Raw genomic sequence first — 24,608 nt, 5'->3', positions numbered from 1 at the left:
CATGCGGGGTTTACTAATGGTCCTACTAATGATTTAGTTTATCCGCATTTAAAGATGGATCTCACCCTATTATGAGGGAATCATAGAAATTTGGATCTTCTCCACCTAGCCATACAACCATATGCAACTACATTAATCGTCCATAGTCTTTTTTTATTTTTGGTAAAAAGTCTTATTCGAATTCTCTTCACCTAGCCTTGGAAATAGGCCATTCACCCGTGTAAGGTTACATGCCTTCCTGGATAGGCAATCACAAACCCTGGAGCTCTTGCACTTGCAATTTGGAAGCTAATCTTGCATTTACGACCAGTCCATTGCCAAAATCTGAATCTTACCTAGCCATGGAACAAAAACGGATCAACCACAAACCACTTTTGCTTTGCCCCAAATCCTTGATTTGGCCAGTACAACCATACACCCACACTCATCAACCACAAACCCACTCTTTTGTTCTTCTTGCCTTTACTATTGAAAATCTATCTACTAGGGAAAAAAAAAGGATATCCATTTTGATCAATCCGATACCAAATTCATATAGGTTTAATTCCAATACTGTGCAGAAGAACCATGTTACTCTTTTTTTTTTCTTTTTCTTTTCTTCCTTTTCCCTTCTGATAAGAGCCATGTTTACTCGTAACTAGAACAAATCGACCCGATCCAATATCAATTCATAAAAGCGATCAGTGCAGAATCCACTGTAACGTACCTTAATAGACAACTCCAGCCGGAGACGAATCTTAATTAGGGTTTTAAAATATTTAATTGACTTTTTGTGTTTGCCTTTTAAGAGTTTATAGAGATCCCGGGAAGGCAATAATTACCTCCCTTTTTTAATTTTCTTTCTTTTGGGTGGTAAACCATAGGCACTAGTTACTGAAAAACGGAAACTGGAAAGACAGAAAGTTAGGGTGCGTGTTAAAGATGGCCTATATTTTTAAGGAGTAAAGAGGCAATGAATGTGTTTCCCAGCATATGGCACAAATCCACAGAGAGAGAGAATAGAGAGAGAGAGAGAGAGAGAGGAGAGAGAATAACAGATTAGAAGCAAAAGGGAGTAGTTTATGAGGAAAATGAGTAGGTTACACTGAAGCAGGATACATTGGATTGGATGGGTTTGGGGTTATTCTGAGAGAAGCAGAGAGCCCAATATACAGGAAACAAATCTCTTACACACTTTTTGGTTTGTGATTTCCTTCCTTTCCCATTTCCCTTTTCCTTCTGTCTTTGTTTTCTATATATCCTTCATTAGTTGTATCTACAAATCAAAAGGGTTGCTAAGTTTGGATAGAACAAAGCAATCAACGAGGCACTGGGCAGGCATGGATGTTGTTGGTCAGATGCAGAGACAGTGGATTGATTATACATCATCCTTGTTTCGTGAGGTTAGTCTTCTGTTATTTGATGGTGGGGTAAATCAACTGAAATCTTAAATGGGTTCTTTGGGTTTTGTGGATATTTTTGGCTCTGTGTTCTATTTTCCTTTCTCCTGATTGTTTTGGATGGTTTTGATGGTGGATTCTTGTTGGTGAGAAGGGATTTCTGGATGATCAGTTCACTCAACTTCAGCAACTACAAGACGAAAGCAACCCTGAGTTCGTTTTTGAAGTTGTCTCGCTCTTCTTTGAAGATTCTGAGAGGCTTCTTAACGATCTAGGAAGAGCTCTGTAAGGATTCACCTCCTCTTTTAGTTTCTGTCTCTGGGTTTTTTTCCACTATAATTTTTTCTTTCCTGGTTTCTATTGTTCTATCAGCCTATTTGTGTTTATGGGTAGTCTTTTACTTCCTTCTTTCCTTCTGCAGTACCCAGCAAATTGTAGATTTCAAGAAGGTGGATGCCCATGTTCACCAGCTGAAGGGTAGCAGTTCCAGGTATTGAGGATTCTTACTTCTCTTGGTCTCTTTGTTTGCTTAGTTTTTGACTGCTTATGATCACTGAAATACCAAATTTTATGTGTTGCTGCGCTTGAAAACATGTTGAATTTATTTTTGTGGAACCTGACATGACATCCTCACATAACAGCAATCTCTGTATATTTGTAAGGTCTACGAAATAAATGAAACGTTGGTTTGAATCTATTAGTTATTTGCTTAAAACTTAATCAAAATCTGAAACAAAAGGAAGCAATTGAATTTTCTAATGTTTCTTTCTTTCGGCTGCTGTTTGATGAAAGTCAAAAAAAAATTCTCTTCGGTTGCAGCATAGGTGCACAGAGGGTTAAAAATGCTTGCATTTCATTTCGCAATTTCTGTGAGGAGCAGAACACTGATGGGTGAGTTTGCTTCCTATAACACTGATTTGTTGGAACATGGTCTTCACTTAGTTGAATTAATTTGGATGATCAGTACTAGAAGCAACGGAGTCTTCCTCTTCTGCTTGATACATTGATCTGGTTCTGCAGGTGTCTCAAATGTTTGCAACAGGTGAAACATGAGTATTTCCTTGTGAAGAACAAGCTTGAATCTCTATTCAGGGTGAGTATTAGGAGCCTCTTCTTCAAGCCCATCTCTTTGTTGAATTCTGAAATTTTCTTCTGGTTGACCGTAGCTGGAGCAACAAATTGTGGGAGCTGGTGGATCAATCCCAATGGTAGACTAATTTCTAGTTATACGATCGATGATTATCCACTTTTAAGGCAAGAACAAGGGACTGAAGGATGATTGAAAGAGCGGAGAGTGGTTGCATAAAGCTCTTTTGAGCTTCTGTTTTGTTGTTGACAATGTAAGCTACCTTCCTAGTTTACTTATGAAAGGTTCTCTTAAAAGCTTCCATGATGAGGAATGTAGGAGGAGAAGTGGGTATTTTACCAATCTCTTCTGTGAAAAGATGAGTTCATCATTCTCTTATAAGCTTCATAAAACTTCCTCTACCATTCAATAGTTTGATGTATAACATGTACCGAACTGAATGTAATGTTTATTGTCTGTGTTCTCTGTTTTGAGTTTTGCCATATTTATAGAAGAGATTGTTTCAGTTTCAACAAGGCCATCTGCAGATGCACATGAACCCATAACCCTCTATCCATATCTATGGCAACACTGTTTTCAGATGGACCACATGAAGGCCATTCGAAGATCAAAACAAATAGTGAATGGAAATTGAGAAATGAGCAAGTACTTTCTGTGATCTGATCTGGGTCAATGCCTTGGTGGATGGGAAAGGCGTGTAGAGTGGGGATCTGATTCTTTCAAAGATATAATATAAGGTAAAGATATATTTATAACTAAGTACAACTGTGGTGATGAAGACTGCACATGCTCATGGGGGTTTGGGGGGGAATGGCTTGCAGGTTTGAATAAAAATAATGCAAGAGCTACCACTAACTGGGTATGTCTCATGGGCACTCAAGGTCATAAATAGGAAGTCCCCAACTCCCCCAAACTCCAATGTGATTGTTTGATTTGTGTTTAAGTTGTTAGATGATGGGCCTTTGATGTTGTCCCTTCTCATGGATGTCTTTGTTGAGGGTAAACCCCTTTTTTTAATCACTTGGAGCTGTGTATCTCTTTTATGTTCTACATATATTTGCTCTTAAGTGTATGGCCAGAGAGGCAGAGAGACATGGATGGAAGAGAAGTACAGACTCCAGATTCTTTGTTTCATTGTTATTCTGGGGTTTATGATTTCATGTTATTGTTTATCTTGTTGCATCTTCAGAGAGTTCCCACCTACCATACATTGCTTCTTGTGTGGTCTCCTTCAAATCTGATATATAAGATATTTTATTTAGTCTCACATGTCACTCTGCTTTTTCTTTATTATGTGAGTTCCGTGTGTTAGTGGTTGGCTCATTTAGTTGTTGCTTAGTAGTAGTTAGCATGTTGATCGGTTAGAAGTTTAAATTGAAGTATAAAAAACCCCACGATTCTGGTTTGAAGGTTTGTACATTAGTAGGCAGCACCAACTTGTCTGTAGGATGGAACATCATTTAAAATCATTTAAAAAGGACAAAGGAGTATTTCAAAAAGAGGAAGGGAGAGAGAGAGAGAGAGAGAGATCAGGTGAGTGTTAGCGAAGGTTTAATCTATTGGTATTGAGTATCATGTCAGTCGGGTGATTTTAAGAGATCTACCATCTTGTATTGAGTATTGTATCATAAAAGCTAACACATTTAATATAGTGTAGTATGCATTCTTCAAAAAAGAATAAAAGAAATGTATTGATATGTGTATCATAATGATTATTTCAGCATCAATTACCATCATATTGTATCATGAGATCCTTTAAACAATGATGTTTTGTTTGGAATTTACAAGCAACCTTTTCCTTATTTTGTTAGGGAGAGTGCCAATAGATCATGCATTATAGATTGGCTTTGTAATTGTGCCCAAACCATAGTGCAACAATTTTGCCGAAATTTTGGCGAAATAACCGATATATCGTCAAAATTTTGATATTTTGGAGATTTCTTGCAATTCTATAGCAGAATTTTCGAGGTCAATGGACAATCTTACAAATTCTGTTCCTAATGATTCAAACCTCCAAAGGCATGCCAAATGTGATTAGCGATGAGAATCTACGTAAAATAATTATTGAAAATAATTCAAATTAGGAAGATATGTTGTAGCAAAATCTTAAAGATCAATTAGCAATCTTATCAATTATCCATTGATTTAAGCCTCAAAAGGTAAGGTGCCAAATGTGATTAGCGAAGAATATATACATAAAAGAATTTTGATAGAAACAATTTAAATTATGAAAAGATTTTGTAATGGAATCTTCAAGGTCGACAGGTAATCTTTCTAATTATATCTCAATGATTTAGGCCTCATAAGGTAACATGTTAAACGTGACTAAGAAGGAGAATTTGCATGGAAGAATTTATATGAAATAATTCAAATTTACTAAGTAGTAACATCAAATTAGGTTAGATACCAAATTTAGGCCCAAAATGACCAAAAATATTCTCCAAAATGGGGGGGGTCAAAATCTGCTGATATTTGGGCCAAATATAGGCGAGATTTCGCCAGTTCGCCTGGTTCAGCAAGTGGCGAATCGGACCAATATTTCATTTGTTGGCCCAAACATATTAGGTGCAAAATGACATCCTCACCCCCCATGAAAAGGTAGGGGATAGAGGACTGTGTTTCCTCATGCTCCTCTACCACATATATTTAAAAAATATTTACTCTAGTTTATCCGATAAGTATTCAGAGGTGAACCCCCTCTTCCAAATGTATGATGGAAGAGTGTGAGAGGAGCACAATCTTTCAACTCATTTATATATGGGTAACACTTCACCACGCATGGCATGTTTATATTCTTATTATTTGCCTTGATATTTAGACATTCTGTTGTTGGGACTTAACACCCCCCCCCCCCTAAAATGCCTCAAATAATCTAATATTTCTATTAAAAGTTAATTTAATCTTACTTTTTAACATTCTAAGTATGAGAGAATTTTACTAAATTGAGATAATGGTCAATAATGAAATATGTAATATGATGTCCCTTGAAACAAAGATAATGGTTGATAATGAAATATGTAATATGCTGCCCCTTGTTCAGCACACAAGGTTAGTAGAGACCCAATGTGAACTCCTCTCTTCTATAAAAGAAGAAGAAGAAGATAAAGGTCTTGGTAGTGTCTCAAGGTTTACTTAACATTACTTTTATAAGACAATGATAACTTTAGCTAATTACATAATAATGTGTCATTTTCAAATTAATTTTAAAAACCGTTTGTTCTCTTAAAACTTTTGCAAATGGCATCTAGATGCTCTCTACTTTTTATCTTCTGATTACAAATTATCCTTTTGTCTTTATTTTGTTTTGGTTTTCTTAATCTGCAAAAGTATTTAACAGAAAGAAACTAAGAATCTGATATTATTAAAAAGAAAATAATAATAATAATAATAATAATAAATAAATAAATAAATAAATAAATAAAACCACCTTCTAAGTGGTCCCAATGGAATATGGGCTCTATGAAGACAAGGATCCACAATGTTGAAATCTTTTTTCTTTTTCTGTTTTGGTAAATCACAATGTTGAAAAAAAAAGGTTCGACATGTCGACGAAATGCCGCGTGTCGCTGGCTGTCGACACCAGTGACACAGCGACATTTCACCAACATGTCGGCGACTTTTGGCATGGTGTCGATCAAAATTCGACCCTTGATTTCAGAAGTGGGGTATTTAGAGTCATTTTGATTTGAATTTTGTTTTGTAGCCTAATTTGAGGCCAATAAACACCTATGAGCATTATTTTAACCTAAAACATCACTTAATTTAAAGATTCTGATTGGCACATGCTCGACTATATGCGGGCAAAACTGGAAGTTTGGATAACTTTATAAACTAATGTAAACGTGCAAAGAGAACACAAATACAAAATTATTGAAGAGAAGTACTAAAGTCTACAATTCACTATACAAATATGTTGATTAAGGCTCATGCTTCACATTTTGTTGCCAACAACACAAGTCGCGCCCCCCGGTGAGTGGGCAAGGGTGTGGGAGCAACGCCCCCGAATCTTGTAGAGGTCCTACATCACTTTGGCAAAAATCAAATGAAAATCGGTGAAAAACCGAATGAAATTCTATTAAATATGGTGAATTTGGCAATATACCACCGAAAAATTGACATTTCATATATATTGTCGATTTTTCGACGATATATGGGCGATTTTTGGAACAATTCGTTTTGTTGGTGGGAGTCGTGTCGCCCCCAGCGACATGGCGACATCGCCGACACATTGAACCTTGGTTGAAACCACATAGATTTTACTCTTTTATTATTATTATTTTAAGCTTTCCATATTTTGTTTGAGTAAGATAAGCTAACTTTATAATTGTTGCTATATATCTGTCATCGGAATTATGCAACTTGTGGGCTCATCCAAAGACAAAAACAACTTAGCAATCCATTTTCAGGCCTTCTTCAAGTTTCGCATTACCAAGAAAAGATTGAGGACTCTGGACCCCATTAAAGAAAGATTGGACTTTCTTATCCTTCAAAGGTGACATTTCCACCCATTGCTAAGTGCAAAAATAATAATTGACTTTAAGAGTCTAATATGAATTATGGGCAAAAACATTTTGTTTTCATCATTTTTGCACTCATCCTAGATTGTATCAATCTATCTAGCTATCTATCTATTGCCACCAGTGGCAGAGCAGAGAAAGCAGCACGTATCTCATACCCACCCATTTCCTTCATCTTGCAATGTTTTAGGAGTACAAACCGCATTTCTGACCTCCAAGTAGAGGTTCCAAGGTCTCCACTCTATTCAATCTCAACAGATATCTCTTGTTGAGATTTTGATCTTGATAATTCGTTTTCAAAAATATTAAACCACACTTTTACAAAATGAACGGTCGAGATTCACCACACGGTACTGTGCATTAAATGCGCAGCACTGAAACACGACCCATCTCTCCATACCCATTTTTATGTTTCAGTCTATTGTATCAACCTTCTAGTCTTATTTCCTATCTTAGAGCTCAGCCTTTAAAAATTGTGGGCACCAGTGATTTAGTGAATTTGCTTTTGAGAACCCTGGCTGGTGAGAAGCTGAAGAGCTGAGAGAACTGAATCTCCTAATCCCTATTTATCTTCTTGTTATCTCTGTTTCGCTTCTTCCTAGTTGATTTCTGCAACACTGATCAGACCAGCTGACTGATCAAAGATAAAGGAGACCCTTCACACACCTACAGGAGCACTTGTTTCTATTCTCTGCTACTACCATGAAAGGAGTATAAGCAAGCAACCTCTTCTCCATTTGCTGCAATATTTGGAGGGGCGAATCAAACCTACAAGAGGCCCACTCAATCCCAGTTTCAGCCCCGGCTGGTGGTTGAGTTGATCGGCAGCACCAACCTTTGCTTTAGGACCTCCTTCATATCTACAATTTGGCCACTGGAATTGGCAAAAAATTTCAGCAGTTGCCAATTCCATCAACCAGATTTGGAACCCATTCAGGGTTGCACAGGTTAAGTAAAGAATGAAATGCAACATAGGATTTTGAGTATATCCGTCAACTCCCAATAGAAACCATAACTGTGTAAGAACCGATGGTTCATTAATCCAAACAAAATAAGGAAGGCAATTCAATGAAGCCAAATCCCCACCCATTCACTTGAAATTCAATGATGAGATCCTAAAATATTCAAATTTGAGCAAAAGGGTGGTGCCTTTCAAAAATTTGTATCTTTTGGTCAAACCATGATAAATACAAGAGAAGAGACACTCAAATTCGTTAAGTTAGTGGCTTCATACGGTTGCATCTTTCAGTAATTCATATGAGAGAAATTCAGTACGACATGGAAGATTCACAGTATTTGTAACCATGATGAAATTATTACTCCCAACCTCTCGGTGATGCCAAATCGGCTTATACACTTCAATCCTAGATGGAAAAACTGTGAATTATATAGCAGAAAGTTCTGAGATTTCATACGGCTAGGGCAAATTGATAATGGCAATAAAACTTCATACTCTTAATCTAGCTAAACCGGGAAAAGAAAAAAAAAATTTAAGCAGAAATTGTACAAAACCTTATTAATGGTTACGGTTGAAGTCAGGAAACCTAAGAATACGCCTAGCACTCGCCACTGTAACCTTTCGATCTACTCTGTCTCCGGAATCCAATTCATCATGAATCCAGCCAACAGATTTCCGGGCTTCAAAAACGAACTGCGATATCCCTGAAAAAAAATTCCCCAAGAACAGTGGATCTGAGTTGCTGGAAAACTAATTATAACACAGATTATCAAGGGAATAATAGATAAAGAGAGAGAGAGAGGGAGACCTTCTCTGACGGTTTGTCTCTTTTCTCGGATCTCGTGAATTGTAGCAGAGAGTTTCCAGTAGAGAGGACGACCGACATAGAAGAGAAGAACAAGAAGAAGAATGGCAGAAACTACTCTACATGAACCCTTGGCTGCCGAAGATGCCATTGATTTGTTCTTGCTCTGTTTATCACAGCGAATTCGATTTCCTTTCAAATGCAATGCAGGAGAAGCAACTGAAAAAGAGAGAGAGAGAGAGAGGACGTGGAGAAGACGGTTAAGCAGAGATCCAACAACGACGCAACTCAACTCGTCGGTAGTAAGTTAGTAACGCTTTCTCTCCCTCTTATTAATTAATATACAATAATATCCCATCAAAGAAAGTGGGTCCCATAGAATTGAGATGATGGAAAGAATCCGCAAACTTCCATTGGGCACGGGCACATAGGGGACAAGTCAAGAATGCATTGAATTTTTTGGGAGAAAGTTTCTTTTTTTTTGGTAAACTCTTGGGAGAGGTTTTGCTCACACGGGTGTGTTAACGGAACGGTTTGGAGCGGTTTCGGGCCGGGTTTAACGGTTTCGGGCTGAAAACCCCCAGTCCAAATTAGCCCATTTAAAAGATAACGGTTTCGGTGCGGTTTGGGTTCGGGTTGACTAACAGTTTGGCCTAATGATTTGGATTCGGTTTGGCTAATGATTTGAACTAAATTAAAAATCAATATTGAAATTTATTTTTATTTTTTCCTCAACTTCAAATCCTAATTTCTCATACACAAAACTATAAAAGATAGAGGATGAAGACTCCAAGTAGATCCAACGATAAGTGATGGCATTAGAAACCCTGATGCCTGATTTCACAAAAATGAAAATGTGAAAGTCTGAAAGCTGAAAAAACAGCGCATTAACGATTAAGATTAAGACTTAATAGTTATCAATTAAGACTTTTTAAATTTTAAAATAATAAAACTAAATGAAATTTGAAAATTAAAAAGTTAACGATTAAGATTAAGACTTAAGAGTTATCAATTAAGACTTTTAAATTTTAAAATAATAAAACTAAATGAAATTTGAAAATTAAAAAGTTAACGATTAAGATTAAGACTTAAGACTTAAGAGTATCAATTAAGACTTTAAATTTTAAAATAATAAAACAAATGAAATTTGAAAATTAAAAGTAACGATTAAGATTAAGACTTAAGACTTAAGAGTTATCAATTAAGACTTTTAAATTTTAAAATAATAAAACTAAATGAAATTTGAAAATTGAAAAGTTAACGATTAAGATTAAGACTTAAGACTTAAGAGTTATCAATTAAGACTTTTAAATTTTAAAGTAATAAAACTAAATGAAATTTGAAAATTAAAAAGTTAAAACTTAAAACTTAAATCGTTAAATGTGTTAACATTCAACTACTCAAACTCAAACTCGAGTCTCAACGTCTCAAATACCGAAATTCATGGATCATTAATTACATTTAAACAATACCACAAAAAATTTAATTACATTTAATATTTTAATTTTATTTATGTAAAAGACTAATGGGCTGATGGGGCCGCACACGGGCTGGGCCGGGCCAGCCCGAAACCGTTCGGGCTGAGGACCCTCAGCCCAATTACGGCCCATTAAGGATCGGTTCGGGCTATAACAGGCCGGTTCGGTCCGATTTTAACGGTTTTGGTTGAAAATTGACACCCCTATGCTCACTAAAGACTCGGGGTGGCCTTGGCTTTAAAGATACAACAATCCAAAATTTATCATTGCTCACTAAGGTAGCCGAAAGATTATGGAGGATGCCAATGATGGGTTAGTAAAGCGATTAAAGGTCGGAGGTCCGGCCTTTGGTTCGCATCTATTCGGTGGCATTAATTATATAAAAGCTCCCTTGAAGATGTAATCATTCGCACAAGCTTGCCTGAATGAACCTCATATGGAAGAAGAAGAAAAAAAAAATTATGGAAGGTACCAGAAACATTATGAGCAAGATTCATGAAAATCATTTACTTTCCAAACACAGATTTGTTGGACCCAAAATTGAATCATCAACCTTCATGAACGTGGAGAAGCATTTTCAAGGGTAAAAAAGCCCTTTAACAAAATCTTATTTGGCAAGTGAGGCATGGCTCCAATATTCGGATCTAGTAGAAAAAAATGGGTACCTTCGATACCACAATATATGATTCAATTTCTAGCAGATTTAATCAACCTATCAAACACAACATGGAAAGAGACTATTATTACAACTAGGGTGTCAATTCATAATCCGAACCGCACCGGCCAGTTATAGTCCGAACCAGCCCAAACCGAATCTTAATGGGCTATAATTGGGTTGAGGGTTGTGGAGCTTGAAATTGAACCGCAACCCATTTACAACCCGTTTTGTAGTTTTATATTAAATGGTATTTGAATCATTATATTACCATTAGGCAGTTAGTATAGAAAATTAAAAAAATTAAGCATAAATTCAAAGATCAAGTAGTCATTTTACTACTTAATATCTAGGTTCTTGATTTCTATAGAATGAGTGGATTTTTTTTAATGGAAATTGATCAATAGCAACTTTGCTTTCTATATAATTTTCGCTTTTGTTGTAGAATGCTCAATTGTTTATTCTTGTTTTTTTTCTTACACACCATAAACCGTTAGTCAACCCGAATCTAAACCGTTAATCCAAGCCTTTAATTAACCCTAACCCAAACCAGCTCGAAACTATTATTTTGCTAATGGGCCGTGTTTGGGCTAGGTGTTTTTCAGCTCAAAACCACCCCAAACCGCACCGTTGATACCCCTATTTACAACTCATTTTCACCCAACGGATGTAGAGGTCATAAGGAAAATAAAATTGTCTTTTAATTCCTCAAGAAGGCTGCCAAGTGTGGGGGGTTGAAAAGGATAATGCCCAGATCAATGCCAAGGAAAGGCTGGCTCAGCCGCTCAAGAACAAGCGTCTACATCGGATGTAGTTATGCATGGGCTATTTTTTGTTTTGCGAGCCCATTGAACCATGTAACTCTTACTCCATCCACCCCCAATCATCTTTGCATGATTGGTTGCAACACATTCATTCCACCCCATTTTCGTCAAAGCTTGAGAAGAGAAAATTTCTCACTGCCTGCTTCTTTATATGTTGGCATATCTGGTTGGCTAGAAATGATATTTTTTTTTTAAAAATAGCCCACTGAGTCCTTCTCTCGTTGGTTGCTCAAACCGCATGGAAATCATTTGGTGAATTTTGGGGAGCAAGGTCAACAGCGCAAGAAGCTACCTAGATGGTATCATCAAAAACACAGAGAATGTTTCCCAAGCCCAGCCCTATACTCTTCCGGCTTTGTTACCCCCACCACAAGGATCCTACAAGCTTAATACAGATGCAGCTGCGTGTAGCTTTAGCACGTGATCTTAATCTGATCACTGTCTGACTTAGCCATCAGAGGCGGTTGCCCTGCATCCTAGTCGGGCCCACATCTAACTTTTCTTATATGTACTCATTGTTTTTGACCACGAGAGCTTGTGCAACTTAGTCGAGATCACGATCAGAACTGAGACACATCAAATAGTGTTTTTATCTTGCTCATTTTCTTGTATTCCTAGAGAGATCAACGCCATAGCCAATCTCCCAACTTGGAAGGCCTATTCGGTTACAAGCATGACTGGTTGACCAATTTCCACTTCTTGGTTGCAGTCTATTTTGGCTGCTTCCTCAATCTCTTCTCCCCGATAAAATAAATTATTGTCGATTTCCCTAAAAAACAAGACCGAAATTTTGTCCTTCATTCTAAGAAAATTTCAACTCTTAACCTTATAATATAAGACAATGGTGTTTGTCAAATGAATCAATCCTTTGAGGTTCTATTCTATTGGTGATTTTTATTCTAACATGATAAAATGTTACTGAGAAATGTGTAACAGTCATTAATGATAACACTTAAGCATTACCGAGAAAAAGAAAAGCATAAATGAGGGCGTGGTTGCAACATAGATGTCATACATGATGATGATAGAAAAATCAATCGCATTCCTCATTATTAACCTAATTAAAGCGTATCCACCCGTGCAGGTCAATAGAGTCAACTATCTCAACTATGCTTAAAGGTAACCGGTTCGGGTTTCGGGTCCGACCGTGATCAGTTAAATTCTAGATCGACCGCTCTGATGGTTTATACAAAAAGCAAGCTTGTACGAGAGCTAAATCGTATACATACCAATCCAATTAGAACCACGTGGCAATATATAGGACCGTTGAGAATCCCAGTCTCAAACAAAAGCGACAAACCTGTGACGCACGGTTAACTTAACGGTTACCGTCTGATGCTCTTTCACTTCTTCCCACCAACCTCCTCTACTGCTCACGTGGCACAGTGTATAGCTGTCATCCAAGCCTCAGCTTTGGCGTACCACCTAGGTTCGGAGAGAACCGTTTGCCCTTCCGAACCTAATCCCAAGGAAAAACATGAGCTTAGACCAAAATAGAACAGCGAAGATGGGAAAAAGAGTAAACAAACACTAGAAACTTGCTTTGCTTTGGTTTGGTCTTGTAGTTGCAGTCATTGCGCCTTCTGTGAGAAGCCAAGTTAATGAAGAGATAAAGCAAAGATTGAAGTGGTGGATCAAAGCGAAAGCGAAACTTATCTCCCAAGTCATCGTTTCTCTCTCCTCTCCTTTTTTCCTGCCTGCGATCTTGACTAATTGATGTTTTCTTCTTCTTTGCCATTAAAGCTCTCAAGCTGTTTCGCACGAGAAATCTGTAGTTTGCTCTCACGGAAAAGTTGCAGAAAAGCTCGTCTCGTAGGCTTTAAAACCCAGGCAATAGCAATATTTTCAAGGGTTTCTAGTCTTTCTCTGTTTCTTCCTAGCAATGGAGTTGATGAACGACACTAAGAAGCAGCTTGTATCCTCTGTTATTTTTGTTCTGTTTCTGTTGCATATTCCATTGAGTGCTTTTTCCATCTTAAACCCTGTTGATTTCCTGGCTCTGCAATCTATCCGTGAATCTCTTAACGACTTACCTGGCTCGAATTTCTTTTCTTCTTGGGACTTCACTTCTGATCCCTGCAACTTCGCCGGTGTGTACTGTGAAGCTGACAAGGTAATCGCTTTAAACCTCGGCGATCCCAGAGCTGGTTCTCCCGGTCTCGGTGGACGTATCAATCGCGCAATCGGAAACCTATCAGCACTTGCAGAGTTCACTATTGTTCCCGGTAGAGTAATGGGTAATCTACCAGAAACTCTATCTCAGCTGAAGAACCTTCGATTCCTGGCAATTAGCAAGAACTACATCACAGGCTCGATACCCACTTCTCTTGCAGAGCTCGGAAGCCTTCAAACCCTTGATCTTAGCTACAATCAACTCAGCGGCTCGATTCCTCCGGCGATCGGAAAAATCTCTTCGCTTTCCAATGTAATTATCTGTCACAACCATCTCACTGGTTCAATCCCTTCCTTCGCTTCCCAAACCCTAACTCGTCTCGACCTCAAGCACAACCTCCTCACCGGAGCTCTCTCACCTTCTTCTCTACCTCCGTCGTTGCAGTACCTCTCCCTGTCTGAAAACCGTCTGAGCGGACCACTGGACCGGGTATTAAGCCGGCTCAACCGGCTGAACTATCTCGACCTGAGTATGAACCGATTCACGGGCAGCATTCCGGGCAATTTATTTACTTTTTCGTTAACAAATCTTCAATTGCAGAGAAATTTCTTCGCTGGAAGGGTTAAACCATTGGATCAGGTTACGATCACGACCGTCGATTTGAGCTACAACAGATTATCAGGGGACATATCGCCATTGTTGTCGACCGTGCAGAACCTGTATCTGAACAATAACCGGTTCACAGGAGAGGTTCCGGGCAGTTTTGCTGACCGGTTGTTAGCTGCAGGTATAGAGATTCTGTACCTACAGCATAACTACCTGACAGGGATACAAATCAATCCGACGGCTGAGATTCCATCAAGTAGTTCTTTGTGTTTACAGTATAACTGCATGGTACCGCCGGTACAGAATACTTGCCCACTTAAGGCAGGGACGCAGAAGACTCGGCCGTCGACTCAGTGTGCCGAGTGGAAGGGATGACATGTGGATAGTACAGAATACTCAAGGGTAAAAATGGGATTTTCAAAGTCCTCTCTTTGGGTTTATATATAATTACCATATTCTTATTTTTAGGTTTCAGTTTTGTTGGAAAAAAAATTTCTGATTCATTGCTTTCTGTTCTTATAATTGATTTTTGTACTGTTATAGATATAATTAATTATGGGGAGAGAGATATAAGAAAGTAAAGTAAAAGTAGCTGTGGATGTTAATGTAGATAAATGTGGTGGCCATTTGGATGAGAAACTATAACCATGTGATTGAATGAAAATAAATTTTGAATAAGTGTTTCTTGGGAAGTTTTAGTGGTTTTGTTAATAATAATTCTCATGTTAACATTGCGTGAGAAAATTGTTCACTTTGACTCTACTTGTGCGAAGTATAAGCTAACCAAGTCAGTCGATTCAATCTAATTTTTTTAGTCCTTTTAATTGATTTACCGAACAATCATTTGATGGTAAGTGTAAACTTGTTGTGTCTCAGATCTGACCTTAGTCACAACTGAAGTGGATTGACTCTCGATTAAGGTCCAACTTATGAAGAAGATTAAACCTGCAAAAGAAGTTAGACGCAAGCCGACTAGGGTACCGGACAACTACCTTTAACGGCTGAGTCAGTGGAGAATCAAATTAGGATTTTGAACGAAGTCTACTGAGAGATTATCCAAAAAATGTTAGTGTCCTTACTTGGGGAGTTGGACATTGTTAAATAGTATGTGGGTCACCTTATTCAGACCAGACATTGTTCAGTATGCCTGCTCATCTAGTCATGATTGGGGCTGATACCTGATTAGTAATTTCCATCTGTGTTGGCATGTCCGTTTTTGCCCTGGCGTGAGTGAAGCATTGCTTACTAGTTTTATAGAACCGGGATAAATCCTGACCAAGCAGCTTGGTGACTGGCCAAGTGATATGCCGATCTTGTACAAGTATGTGTCCACACGTGTATCTCATTCGTAACAAAACTGATATTTAAAAGTTTAATATTAGAAGAATATTCACGAGCAAATCGAAACGAAGGTGTATCGGTAATTTAAGGTATTGAGACACCTAGTTATGTGTATGTGAATCTCCACGATCAAACAGCCTCAAACCACTGTTGTACACCACAATAATGGTTGTGTTCAGGTTGCGTTCATTCCTAAAATGAGAAACTGATGTTTAGTTTGATTTAACTGCACTAATGTCCATTTCGCTCTCCCCTTCTATTGTGGGACTAAAACTTTCACAAATCAAAACCGAAGACAAGAGAAGGGAAACTAGATTTTTTTTTTAATAAAAAAAAAAGGCTATATTAAATAAAATAAATTATATAATTTTAAACCTTACAACAACTAAAAAACAATGGTCTTCACCAAACAAAATTATTAAAGATAAATATGAAAAAAACAAATCTATAATCAGAGAGTAGATGGTGATGGTCTAACCTAATTAAAGTTAACATCACCAGAAAGTCGATTTTCAAGGACGTTTTGTTATTGTTTTGGTAAACTACCATGACTTTAGTGGGGCCTGGGTCAAACCTTAACGAATAATTAAAGTGTTAATATTCGTAAGGTGAGATTCAAGTGTTTTTTATTCTTCTCATATTGGTGTTATATAGAAAGAACTCTTCCTTTTGTCTTTCTTCTACTTACCTGAGAGGGCCCTCAACTTTCTTTTAAATATCTTCTAAGTGGACATTGTCCATTATTCTTGTCATTGCCTTTTCAGGGTTTTGCTGATTATTATGCCTTGCTATGATTTTTTTTTTTGGTAAAGATGCCTTGCTATGATGACATATTGGGAATTGTCTATTTGATGATCAATGCCTTGTCAATCCTAAAAATCATGGCCACAGCCCTAAAATGATTCCTTTAAATCAATGGAAATTAAATTTTTTGTCTATAATTAAATGAGTCACAAGGATTTGAGCCCATAGGCCTGAGTGGGGAGGTGCAGAGGGACAAAAGTCCGAATCCAGAACCTCCATAATTTTACTTTTACTGCCTCTACATGGTACGTTGTCATCGCTATGCTAGAACACATAAAAAATGGAAGCAATTGAGAAGGCTATGAAATATGCAAGCGAATTCATGAGTAGTCATCATAATGGGAAAAATGATCCAACTGGACCAATGACATGGGAAACTCCAGCGCAACATTTTATAAAGTTGAATGTTGATGCAACTTGAAGTAGGAACAATGGTAGAGCAGGTCTGGGTATTATTCTCAGAAATGAGGAAGGTCAACCTATATGTTGCTCTTGAAGGCTCAAGGACAACCTAAGCTAATCTTAAACCAGATGTTTACACATGAAATGAATCGTGAGAGTGGGTCACCTCTATGGACAGGAAGACACCTCGATTTAGGTATTATTCTAGTACACAAATCATCGAGTGAAGGTAAAACTCAATGTTGCTCTTGAAGGCTCAAGGACAACCTAAGCTAATCTTAAACCAGATGTTTACACATGAAATGAATCGTGAGAGTGGGTCACCTCTATGGACAGGAAGACACCCCAGACGATTTAGTCAGATTCTAGATAACACAAATCCTCGTAGTGAAGAGTTAAAACTCAAAGAGCATTCAATGCTTAGAGAAGTTGCAGGAGAGTAAATGCGTTATTTGTTCTCCCCCCTCTCTTCTTTCATTCTTTACCTTTATACTTAGAATCTATGATGTCCTCATGGAGAAGATTCTCCTACTCCCTTAGATTAGCTGCTTAATAAAGAGCCCAAATTCAATATAATGCTTATTTTGCTGGAGAAGCTAAAGGTGCAACACACCTAGCTTTAGATATTATCCAGAATATTTGCTCATGTTATCCCTTGATTTGACATGCAATTAATGTGGATTGATATATTGGCGATTGACGTTAAGTTCTCAAGATAATGGAGGGGCGCATTAAATGTTGAATTTAATTTCACATACATTAGGTATCTCTATCAAATTTTGACTCAAAATCACAGATTCATTGGCAGGAAACAACACATCAATTAAATGAGACTAAGTGGGAAGAGAAGAAATGTAAATAGATTTCATGAAATTGGTGAAGCAACCAACAATCCTGGAGGGTTCAGAGAAACACTCCTTGCCTTCTCTGATGAACTCAATTTTCCTTTTTTTGGTATTAATTTTAGAGGCAAGGTGATAAAACCTAGTGTTTCTATCCCTTCCATCACATAACTCATTCTTGATTTTTGAAACCAAAACATTTCATGGGCATAGTATAACCCACTCAACTAGCTCAACTAGCTCTACTTTTGGTGATAAAGATCTCAATCAGGCCACTAGGACTCTTTAAGTGTGAGCAGTTCAGATTCTAATCTATAACACAAAGTAGAAATATTTTGAACTTTTCAGTATTTTAAAGGTTAAGAAATCGAGATAGATTATCCAATTTGAGATGAAAAGAGCAACCCTGCCAACCAACCCATTCCTTGTACACATCCTGTTCAAACTGAGGATGACTATACCAAGCCATCTAGTAGTGAAATAATTTCTTTCCTGTGGTAGAAAAGGCATTAGTATTGATTAACAGTGGAGTGTAGTCAGATCCAAGGGCATGCAATTTTGAAACTTTCAAGTTGGGAAAGGAGGCTAAAGCTTCAGGGGAGAGGAAAACTTTGTCCAAGATTTCCCTGGTTAAATTGGGAGGCTTTTTTTGGTTACTCCAAGTGAATTTAGGATCATCACCATGTATTTTAGAGAGAGACAAAGAACAAGTATCCAAAATAATCATAAGGTCATTGAGAGCAGGTTTTGGCCTAAACACGCCACCTACTTTATCCGAAGGAGAGATGAGTTCATTCAGATCACCATAGATGATAAAAGGTTGATGAAGAGAAGTCAAGGTTTGTTACAAAGATTTCCAGCATTCAATACAAGTTAAGTATTGGGGGGGGGGGGGGGGGAAGGAGCATACATGAAAGCAAACGTAAGGGGTAACATTGATTGTGATGTTAATAGCCACAAAGTGTTGAGAGGAGAATAAAATAGATGGAGAATAATTCACATTAGAGAAAAGCCAAAGCCACCCCCAAAAACCCTTAATACCAGAGCTAGGAACTTCCCATAAGGGTTTATATTGGGACATGACTCCAGAGAACCCTATCAAGAATTTCACTAAAGTTTTTGCATCTTGGCTCACAAATAAACAAAAGATCTAGCTAATATTTTTGACAAAGTTTTCCCAATCTAACTAAGGGGAATTTCCCATTAATTTCTCTTACATTCCAACACAACGCTTACATTGTTGAGTCCAAAAATAACCACAACTTGATCAACCAGAAGATCCAAGCCACACAACAAGGACCACACACTTGAGAAAACTTACTAAAGAAGAGGGAGTTATAGACAACACAAATAACAAAAACGTAAATCTAGCACTAGTACGCAAAAAAGGTACTAGTATTAACCTGATAAAAGTAGAACAATAGACAAACACGTCAAAGGTTAGCAGTATAAGAAGTCAACAGAAACTATAAAACCATAATGAATTCTTGATAAGTTTATAGAGCCACACACAAGAAAAAGAAAGAAAAGCAAAAGTGCCAATCACAATGAAGTCGAGAAAACATAAGAAGTAGGAGATAGGGGTCACCTGATTTTCCATCAGTGATTGATCTGTGGCAAAGGTTTGATGGAACACAACAAAAAAGGTGGATAAGATGGCTAGACCAGTTCGATTGTTGATTCTCTTAAGAATATTATCCCTCATTTGGGATAGAAGAAGATCTAGATTAAGGGAATTCAAAGTTATAGAGTTGACAAAAGATGGGAAGGATTCCATATGGGATCCAAAGGTTGGAGGAAAGAGCTACATGGCCTCTTTCGTTTATGTGAGGGTTGCTCCAGGTCTTGTCCCAAGCTTAGATTGTTCCCAGAGACCTCCTTAGAATTTCCCATTTCCCATGACCAACACCATTAACCTTGGAGTGGCAACAATGAACATGGTGAATGTTCACAATTTGAGCTTGGGACAGACAGTCCTTTTCCTGCGACACCCCACCTTGTGTATGACCAACATCACTACCCACCCTCTTTGTTAACAATTGTTTTCCCTTAAAGTTTTTGTACATTTGGTACATTTTGAATCGGTTCACCTTGTTTGAACAAAGAAGAAAGGTGAAACTCACCATTTGGATCTTCCACAATTTTTGAAAAGTCATCAAAAACTATATCACACTCCATCTTCTGCCACTTCTTTTTTCTTGAGTTCATTGTTGTTAATATTAGAGAGTTTTCTAGTTCAAATAGCCATAAACTTCATCAAGCATCGAGTAGAAAAGTTTTTTGATGATCATGATGAAAGGGAATGCATTATCACATTCTTGAAAAACCCTATTAAGGGCAAGTCCACGTTAATAGTACCATTAGGCAAACGTTTCTTATTGCAGTAGGAATTAGCATCTGTAAGCCTTCCACATTTGTTGCACAACAATCGCACTTCAAACTTACACGTCGAGTAGAAAACATCTCCTTTAGTATTCCTGATATTAACTTAAGTTTCAATTGGCTAGTCTAACTCTACCATCACTTTGGCTCTAGTTGCATCCTTTGGAGGACCAATAACCTTTAAATCAAGTTGGACGTCAACCACTTTGCCTAAACTGAAGCCGCTTCAGCCACTCGGTTCTCTAAATAGAAGCCATCAAGGATGTCGTGTAACTGCAACCATAAGGCAATAGGGGGCACAAGGCCACCAGGGCGATAGTTCAAAGGGAAACAAGCAAGAGTGAGTGTAGGATAGGGTGATTAATCCACCACGGTGCTTGAGATAAGACTTTGTTTTGGTGGTCTTCAAACACAAACTTTGCAGCAAAGTGTTCTCCACTATAACCCAAAATGAAAGTTGCTCCTTGACTACCCCAAGACAAATCAAGCGATCCACCATGAAGTCTGCATTGAGTTTTGGTAAATCCCATCGCATAACCAAAACATGATGTGGGATTGGTCTTGCTTGGCAATAGCTTTGAGATTGAGCCTTCCATTGGCTTGGCACCAACATTTGCAACATGCCATTTGCAACATCCTTCCTTCTTCCGTCTTCACTTGAGTGTGTTTAGCTAGCAAAGGGGGAACAGTCAAGTAGACCAGATTGAGAGGCACTTCGACAAGGCGGTTCTCGTAGGCTGTGAGAGGAGCTTGAGCAACCCATTCGCAAAAACGCAAGAGACCTAGAAGGTAGAAAAGAGAAAGAGAGAAAGAAAGGTTGCTTCCACCATTAAGGAAAGAGAGGAGAAGAAAAATTAGTCAAGTAGAGAAGGATAAGTCAAGAAAGAGACATGTAGAGAAGGAGACAAAATATCTAGAAGTGGAAAGTTGTGGGAAATGGGGAACTGCAACGTAACCTTGAAAAGGCCACCCCAAGGGAAGGAGGTAATAAATAACCTCCAAGGGGTGGGTGGAAGTGGGTAGAGGGATTAAAGAGGAGATTTGGAGGAAGATACAAACTGCAAATATTACTTGGCCAAAAATGGCTGCTGCTTCTAACGGTCCCCGACCACGAATCCCTCATTGATTTCAAATCAGAAAAACCCCTAAAAAGAAAGAAAAATAAAGAAGGTTATACCAAGAGAGAAATACAATAACAACAAAAATAAATATTTACAACAGCACAACAAAAGTTCTTGCACCTAATGAAAAGAAAAAGAAAAAGAAGACCCTAAAATGATATTTAAAAAAAAAAGTTATTTTGGTTTTTAATCTCTCCTTTTTCTTATTTGTATAGGAAACCTTTTATATTTTAACCGTAGTATGCCTTCACTGTTGCTTTTGCTTATATTCATTTGAGGATAACCCACCTCTTCAAAACACAAGTCATAAGATTTAAATATTTAGAGTTTGACATGTCTCTTGTTCTGGTAAAAAAAACTCTTTTATGTTAAGGGTAAAATAGAGGTTTTAAAAGCAGATCACCATAAGTCCATAACAATGGGGTTTTACAAAGCCCTAAATTTCCATCCTAGAAAAGATCTAGCAATTTTGCTAACTTTAAAGCAAAAAAGTGTTTTGAGGTTTTACTTCCAACCAACTCGTTCTGTGAAGTGAAAAAATGAGTGTTTTTTTTTGGTAAACAAGAAATAAGTTCAATTGACATAATAATTAATAAAATCATAATTAAGATTAATTAGATAGACTATAATTAAAATTAATTATAATCCATTTTAATTTTCTGAAAATTCGTCTCACGTATTTTATGTTACAATAAAATATGCTATATATGATACCATTAAAGGGTTGTTTTGTTAGCAATGGTCAATCCCTCAAGAGGTTTTGGGTTGAACTCTGTTAGTGGTATGTTTGGGTCATGATCTATGAAAAGGTAAGTAGCTTGATTGGTTTGAATTCAATTAGTGTCCTGAGGATTATTTTTTTCCTCGTTATACTGCTTCTGCGACTAGAGCAAATAAGCAAAAGAAACACCAATTATCATTATATCTATTAAGAAACAACCTCAATAGGAAAAATAGTTTAATTATTTCATATGAGAGAACTTCAAAAATATAGGCATCATACATTTCATGCTGTTGGGTAACTATGAACAATAAAATAAAGATATAAAACATGAAAATATAATATACGGAAATGTTTGTTTGGAAATACAATATATGGAAATGATTTAATAGAAATGTCAATCAAGCCAAATTAGGATACTGATGAAATGGAAGGATGAAATGATATGAAAAGAATTCAAATTGAAGGAATGATGAATGGAAAGAATTCAAATGAGAGGAGGAAATAATATAGAAAGTATTCAAATTAGAAACAATTAAGGAAATGATAAAAAATCATCTGTATCACGCCTAATACTCCCCCTCAAGTTGAAGAGTGAATGTCAAGAATTCCCAACTTGCCTCTAGGACTGAGAAACAAATCTTTTCCAAGGGCCTTGGTGAAAATGTTAATAACTTGAGCAGCACTAGTGGTGGAGGTGGGTTGAATAAGACCATGTCGAACCTGATCGCAAACCACATGACAATCAATCTCGATGTGCTTGGTGCGTAAAAGACTAGGTTCGCAGCAATATGTAAAGCAGCTTGATTATCACATAATAAAGGTATTGGTCGAGGAACTATGACACGAAGATCTTTGAGCAATGTAACTAACCACATGAGTTTCACAAGTAGTGACAACCATAGCATGATATTTAGCCTCAACAGATGAGCGAGATACAACAGATTGTTTTTTAGATTTCCAAGATAAAGGACTGGAGCACAATATCCAATGGTAGATCGCTGAGTTATAAAGCAACTTGCCCAATCTGAGTCACAATAAGCACAAAGAGGTAACTCACTATCAGCAAATAAAAGAATCCCTTGTATTGGAGTGGCATGGAGGTAATGTAGTAAATGATTAACAACATCCATATGAGGTTTATGAGGCTTATGCATGAATTGAATAAGAACATTCACAGTGTGAACAATATATGGACGAGTAATTGTGAGATAAATAAATCGGTCCAATAACCGACAGTATGATGTTGGATCAAGTAGGGGCTCACCATCAAAAGTACTCAACTTGAGGTGTTGTTCCATTGGAAATTGAGTTGGATTAGCACATGTGAAACCAACATTAGTTAAGATGTCCAATGTGTATTTTTGTTGGTTGATGAAAATACCTTTCTTGGAATGTGTCACCTCAAAACTAAGGAAATATTAAACAAACCAAGATCTTTTATTTGGAAATGTTGTTGAAAAAGTGATTTTAAGTTGAAAATCACAATTGTGTTAGACTCCAGCAATTAAAATGTCATCAACATAAACAAGTACAAAGGTAGATAAAGATTTTGTAAGTAGAGAAAATAGAAAGTAATTTGCCTTAGATTATGTATGTCCAAGATCAATAAAGACACTAGAAAACTTGAGAAACCAATTACGAGATATCTACTTAAGCCCATATAATGATTTGTGCAAGTAACAAACCAATTTCTCCCCCTTTCGATGATAACCAAGTGAAAAGTGTCATATATACATTTTCATCAAGATCTTCATGGAGAAATGTGTTGTTGACATCCAATTGATGCAAGGATCATCATTTGATGGTAACAATGGCAAAAAGTGTTTTGACAGTAATCAACTTAGCAATTGCGGCAAATGTCTCGTGGAAATCAACCCTCTCAATTTGAGTATAACACTTTGCCACCAAACACACTTTATAACACTGAATTGACTCATCTGAATGACATTTAATTTTGTAAACCCATTTACAACCTATGGGTTTCTTGTTTGGGGGTAAAGATACAAGAGACCAAGTTTTGTTAAGGTCAAGAGTTGCAATTTCACTATCCATTATTTCCTTCCAATTAAGTGAAATAATAGCCTTAGCAAAGCTTGTAGGTTCAGTTATAACATTGAGGGCCTTGAGATACCTGAAATGGGATGATGATAATCTATAATAGAATAAAAACAATTTTCAGGAGTGAAATTACTAGTGCATGAAGGAGGAGTTTGGGCATTCATGACATAACAATGATAGCCTTTAAGATGGGGTGGCAGTCAATGAACTCGAGATGGTTGAGAGATGGTAGTGGATGGGAGGATGGGTGAAGGAGGTCTTCAACCAATTGGGAAGAGGGTGTGGTTGATAAGGGTGGATCCGATAAGATGGGTAAACTATAAATATCTAGAGCTACAATGGGTAAAATAGGCAATAATGGGGATAGCAAAAAAAAAATTAAAAAAAAAAAAAATAATCTTCAATAAATATGACATCACGAGTTCACGACTAATATAAACCTTATGTGCTTGTAAATCATAAATCGTATACTCTTTTTGTGCATATGAATACCCAATAAAAATACTTAAAGA

The 24,608-nt window shown here is 37.2% G+C and overlaps 3 protein-coding genes across 3 annotated transcripts; 2 read left to right on the top strand and 1 right to left on the bottom strand.

Moving 5' to 3' along the window:
* Window positions 1–860: 860 nt before the first annotated feature.
* Window positions 861–3,960, top strand: LOC149019200 (histidine-containing phosphotransfer protein 1-like). The gene is made up of 6 exons (XM_089154501.1): window positions 861–1,382; window positions 1,534–1,664; window positions 1,801–1,869; window positions 2,199–2,270; window positions 2,400–2,472; window positions 2,546–3,960. The coding sequence occupies exons 1-6, from the start codon at window positions 1,320–1,322 to the stop codon at window positions 2,594–2,596; spliced, it is 459 nt and encodes a 152-aa protein (XP_089010627.1). The 5' UTR covers window positions 861–1,319; the 3' UTR covers window positions 2,597–3,960.
* A 4,175-nt stretch (window positions 3,961–8,135) lies between these two features.
* Window positions 8,136–9,028, bottom strand: LOC149019199 (Low-density receptor-like protein). Its single transcript, XM_089154500.1, has 2 exons — window positions 8,750–9,028; window positions 8,136–8,645 (listed from the first exon to the last, which is right to left on the bottom strand). Exons 1-2 carry the CDS (start codon window positions 8,895–8,897, stop codon window positions 8,500–8,502), a joined length of 294 nt encoding a protein of 97 aa, XP_089010626.1. The 5' UTR covers window positions 8,898–9,028; the 3' UTR covers window positions 8,136–8,499.
* Window positions 9,029–13,221: 4,193 nt separating this feature from the next.
* On the top strand, window positions 13,222–15,107 carry LOC149019198 (uncharacterized). Its single transcript, XM_089154499.1, has one exon. The coding sequence runs from the start codon at window positions 13,586–13,588 to the stop codon at window positions 14,795–14,797; it is 1,212 nt and encodes a 403-aa protein (XP_089010625.1). The 5' UTR covers window positions 13,222–13,585; the 3' UTR covers window positions 14,798–15,107.
* Window positions 15,108–24,608: the final 9,501 nt, after the last annotated feature.

The sequence above is a fragment of the Hakea prostrata genome, chromosome 4 (genome assembly GCF_041222555.1).
Source record: "Hakea prostrata isolate BN-2017 chromosome 4, UWA_Hpros_2, whole genome shotgun sequence".
NCBI classification, from domain to species: domain Eukaryota; kingdom Viridiplantae; phylum Streptophyta; class Magnoliopsida; order Proteales; family Proteaceae; genus Hakea; species Hakea prostrata.
The sequence above is the reverse complement of the archived record's forward strand: the minus strand, read 5'-3'. Positions and strand labels throughout refer to the sequence as shown.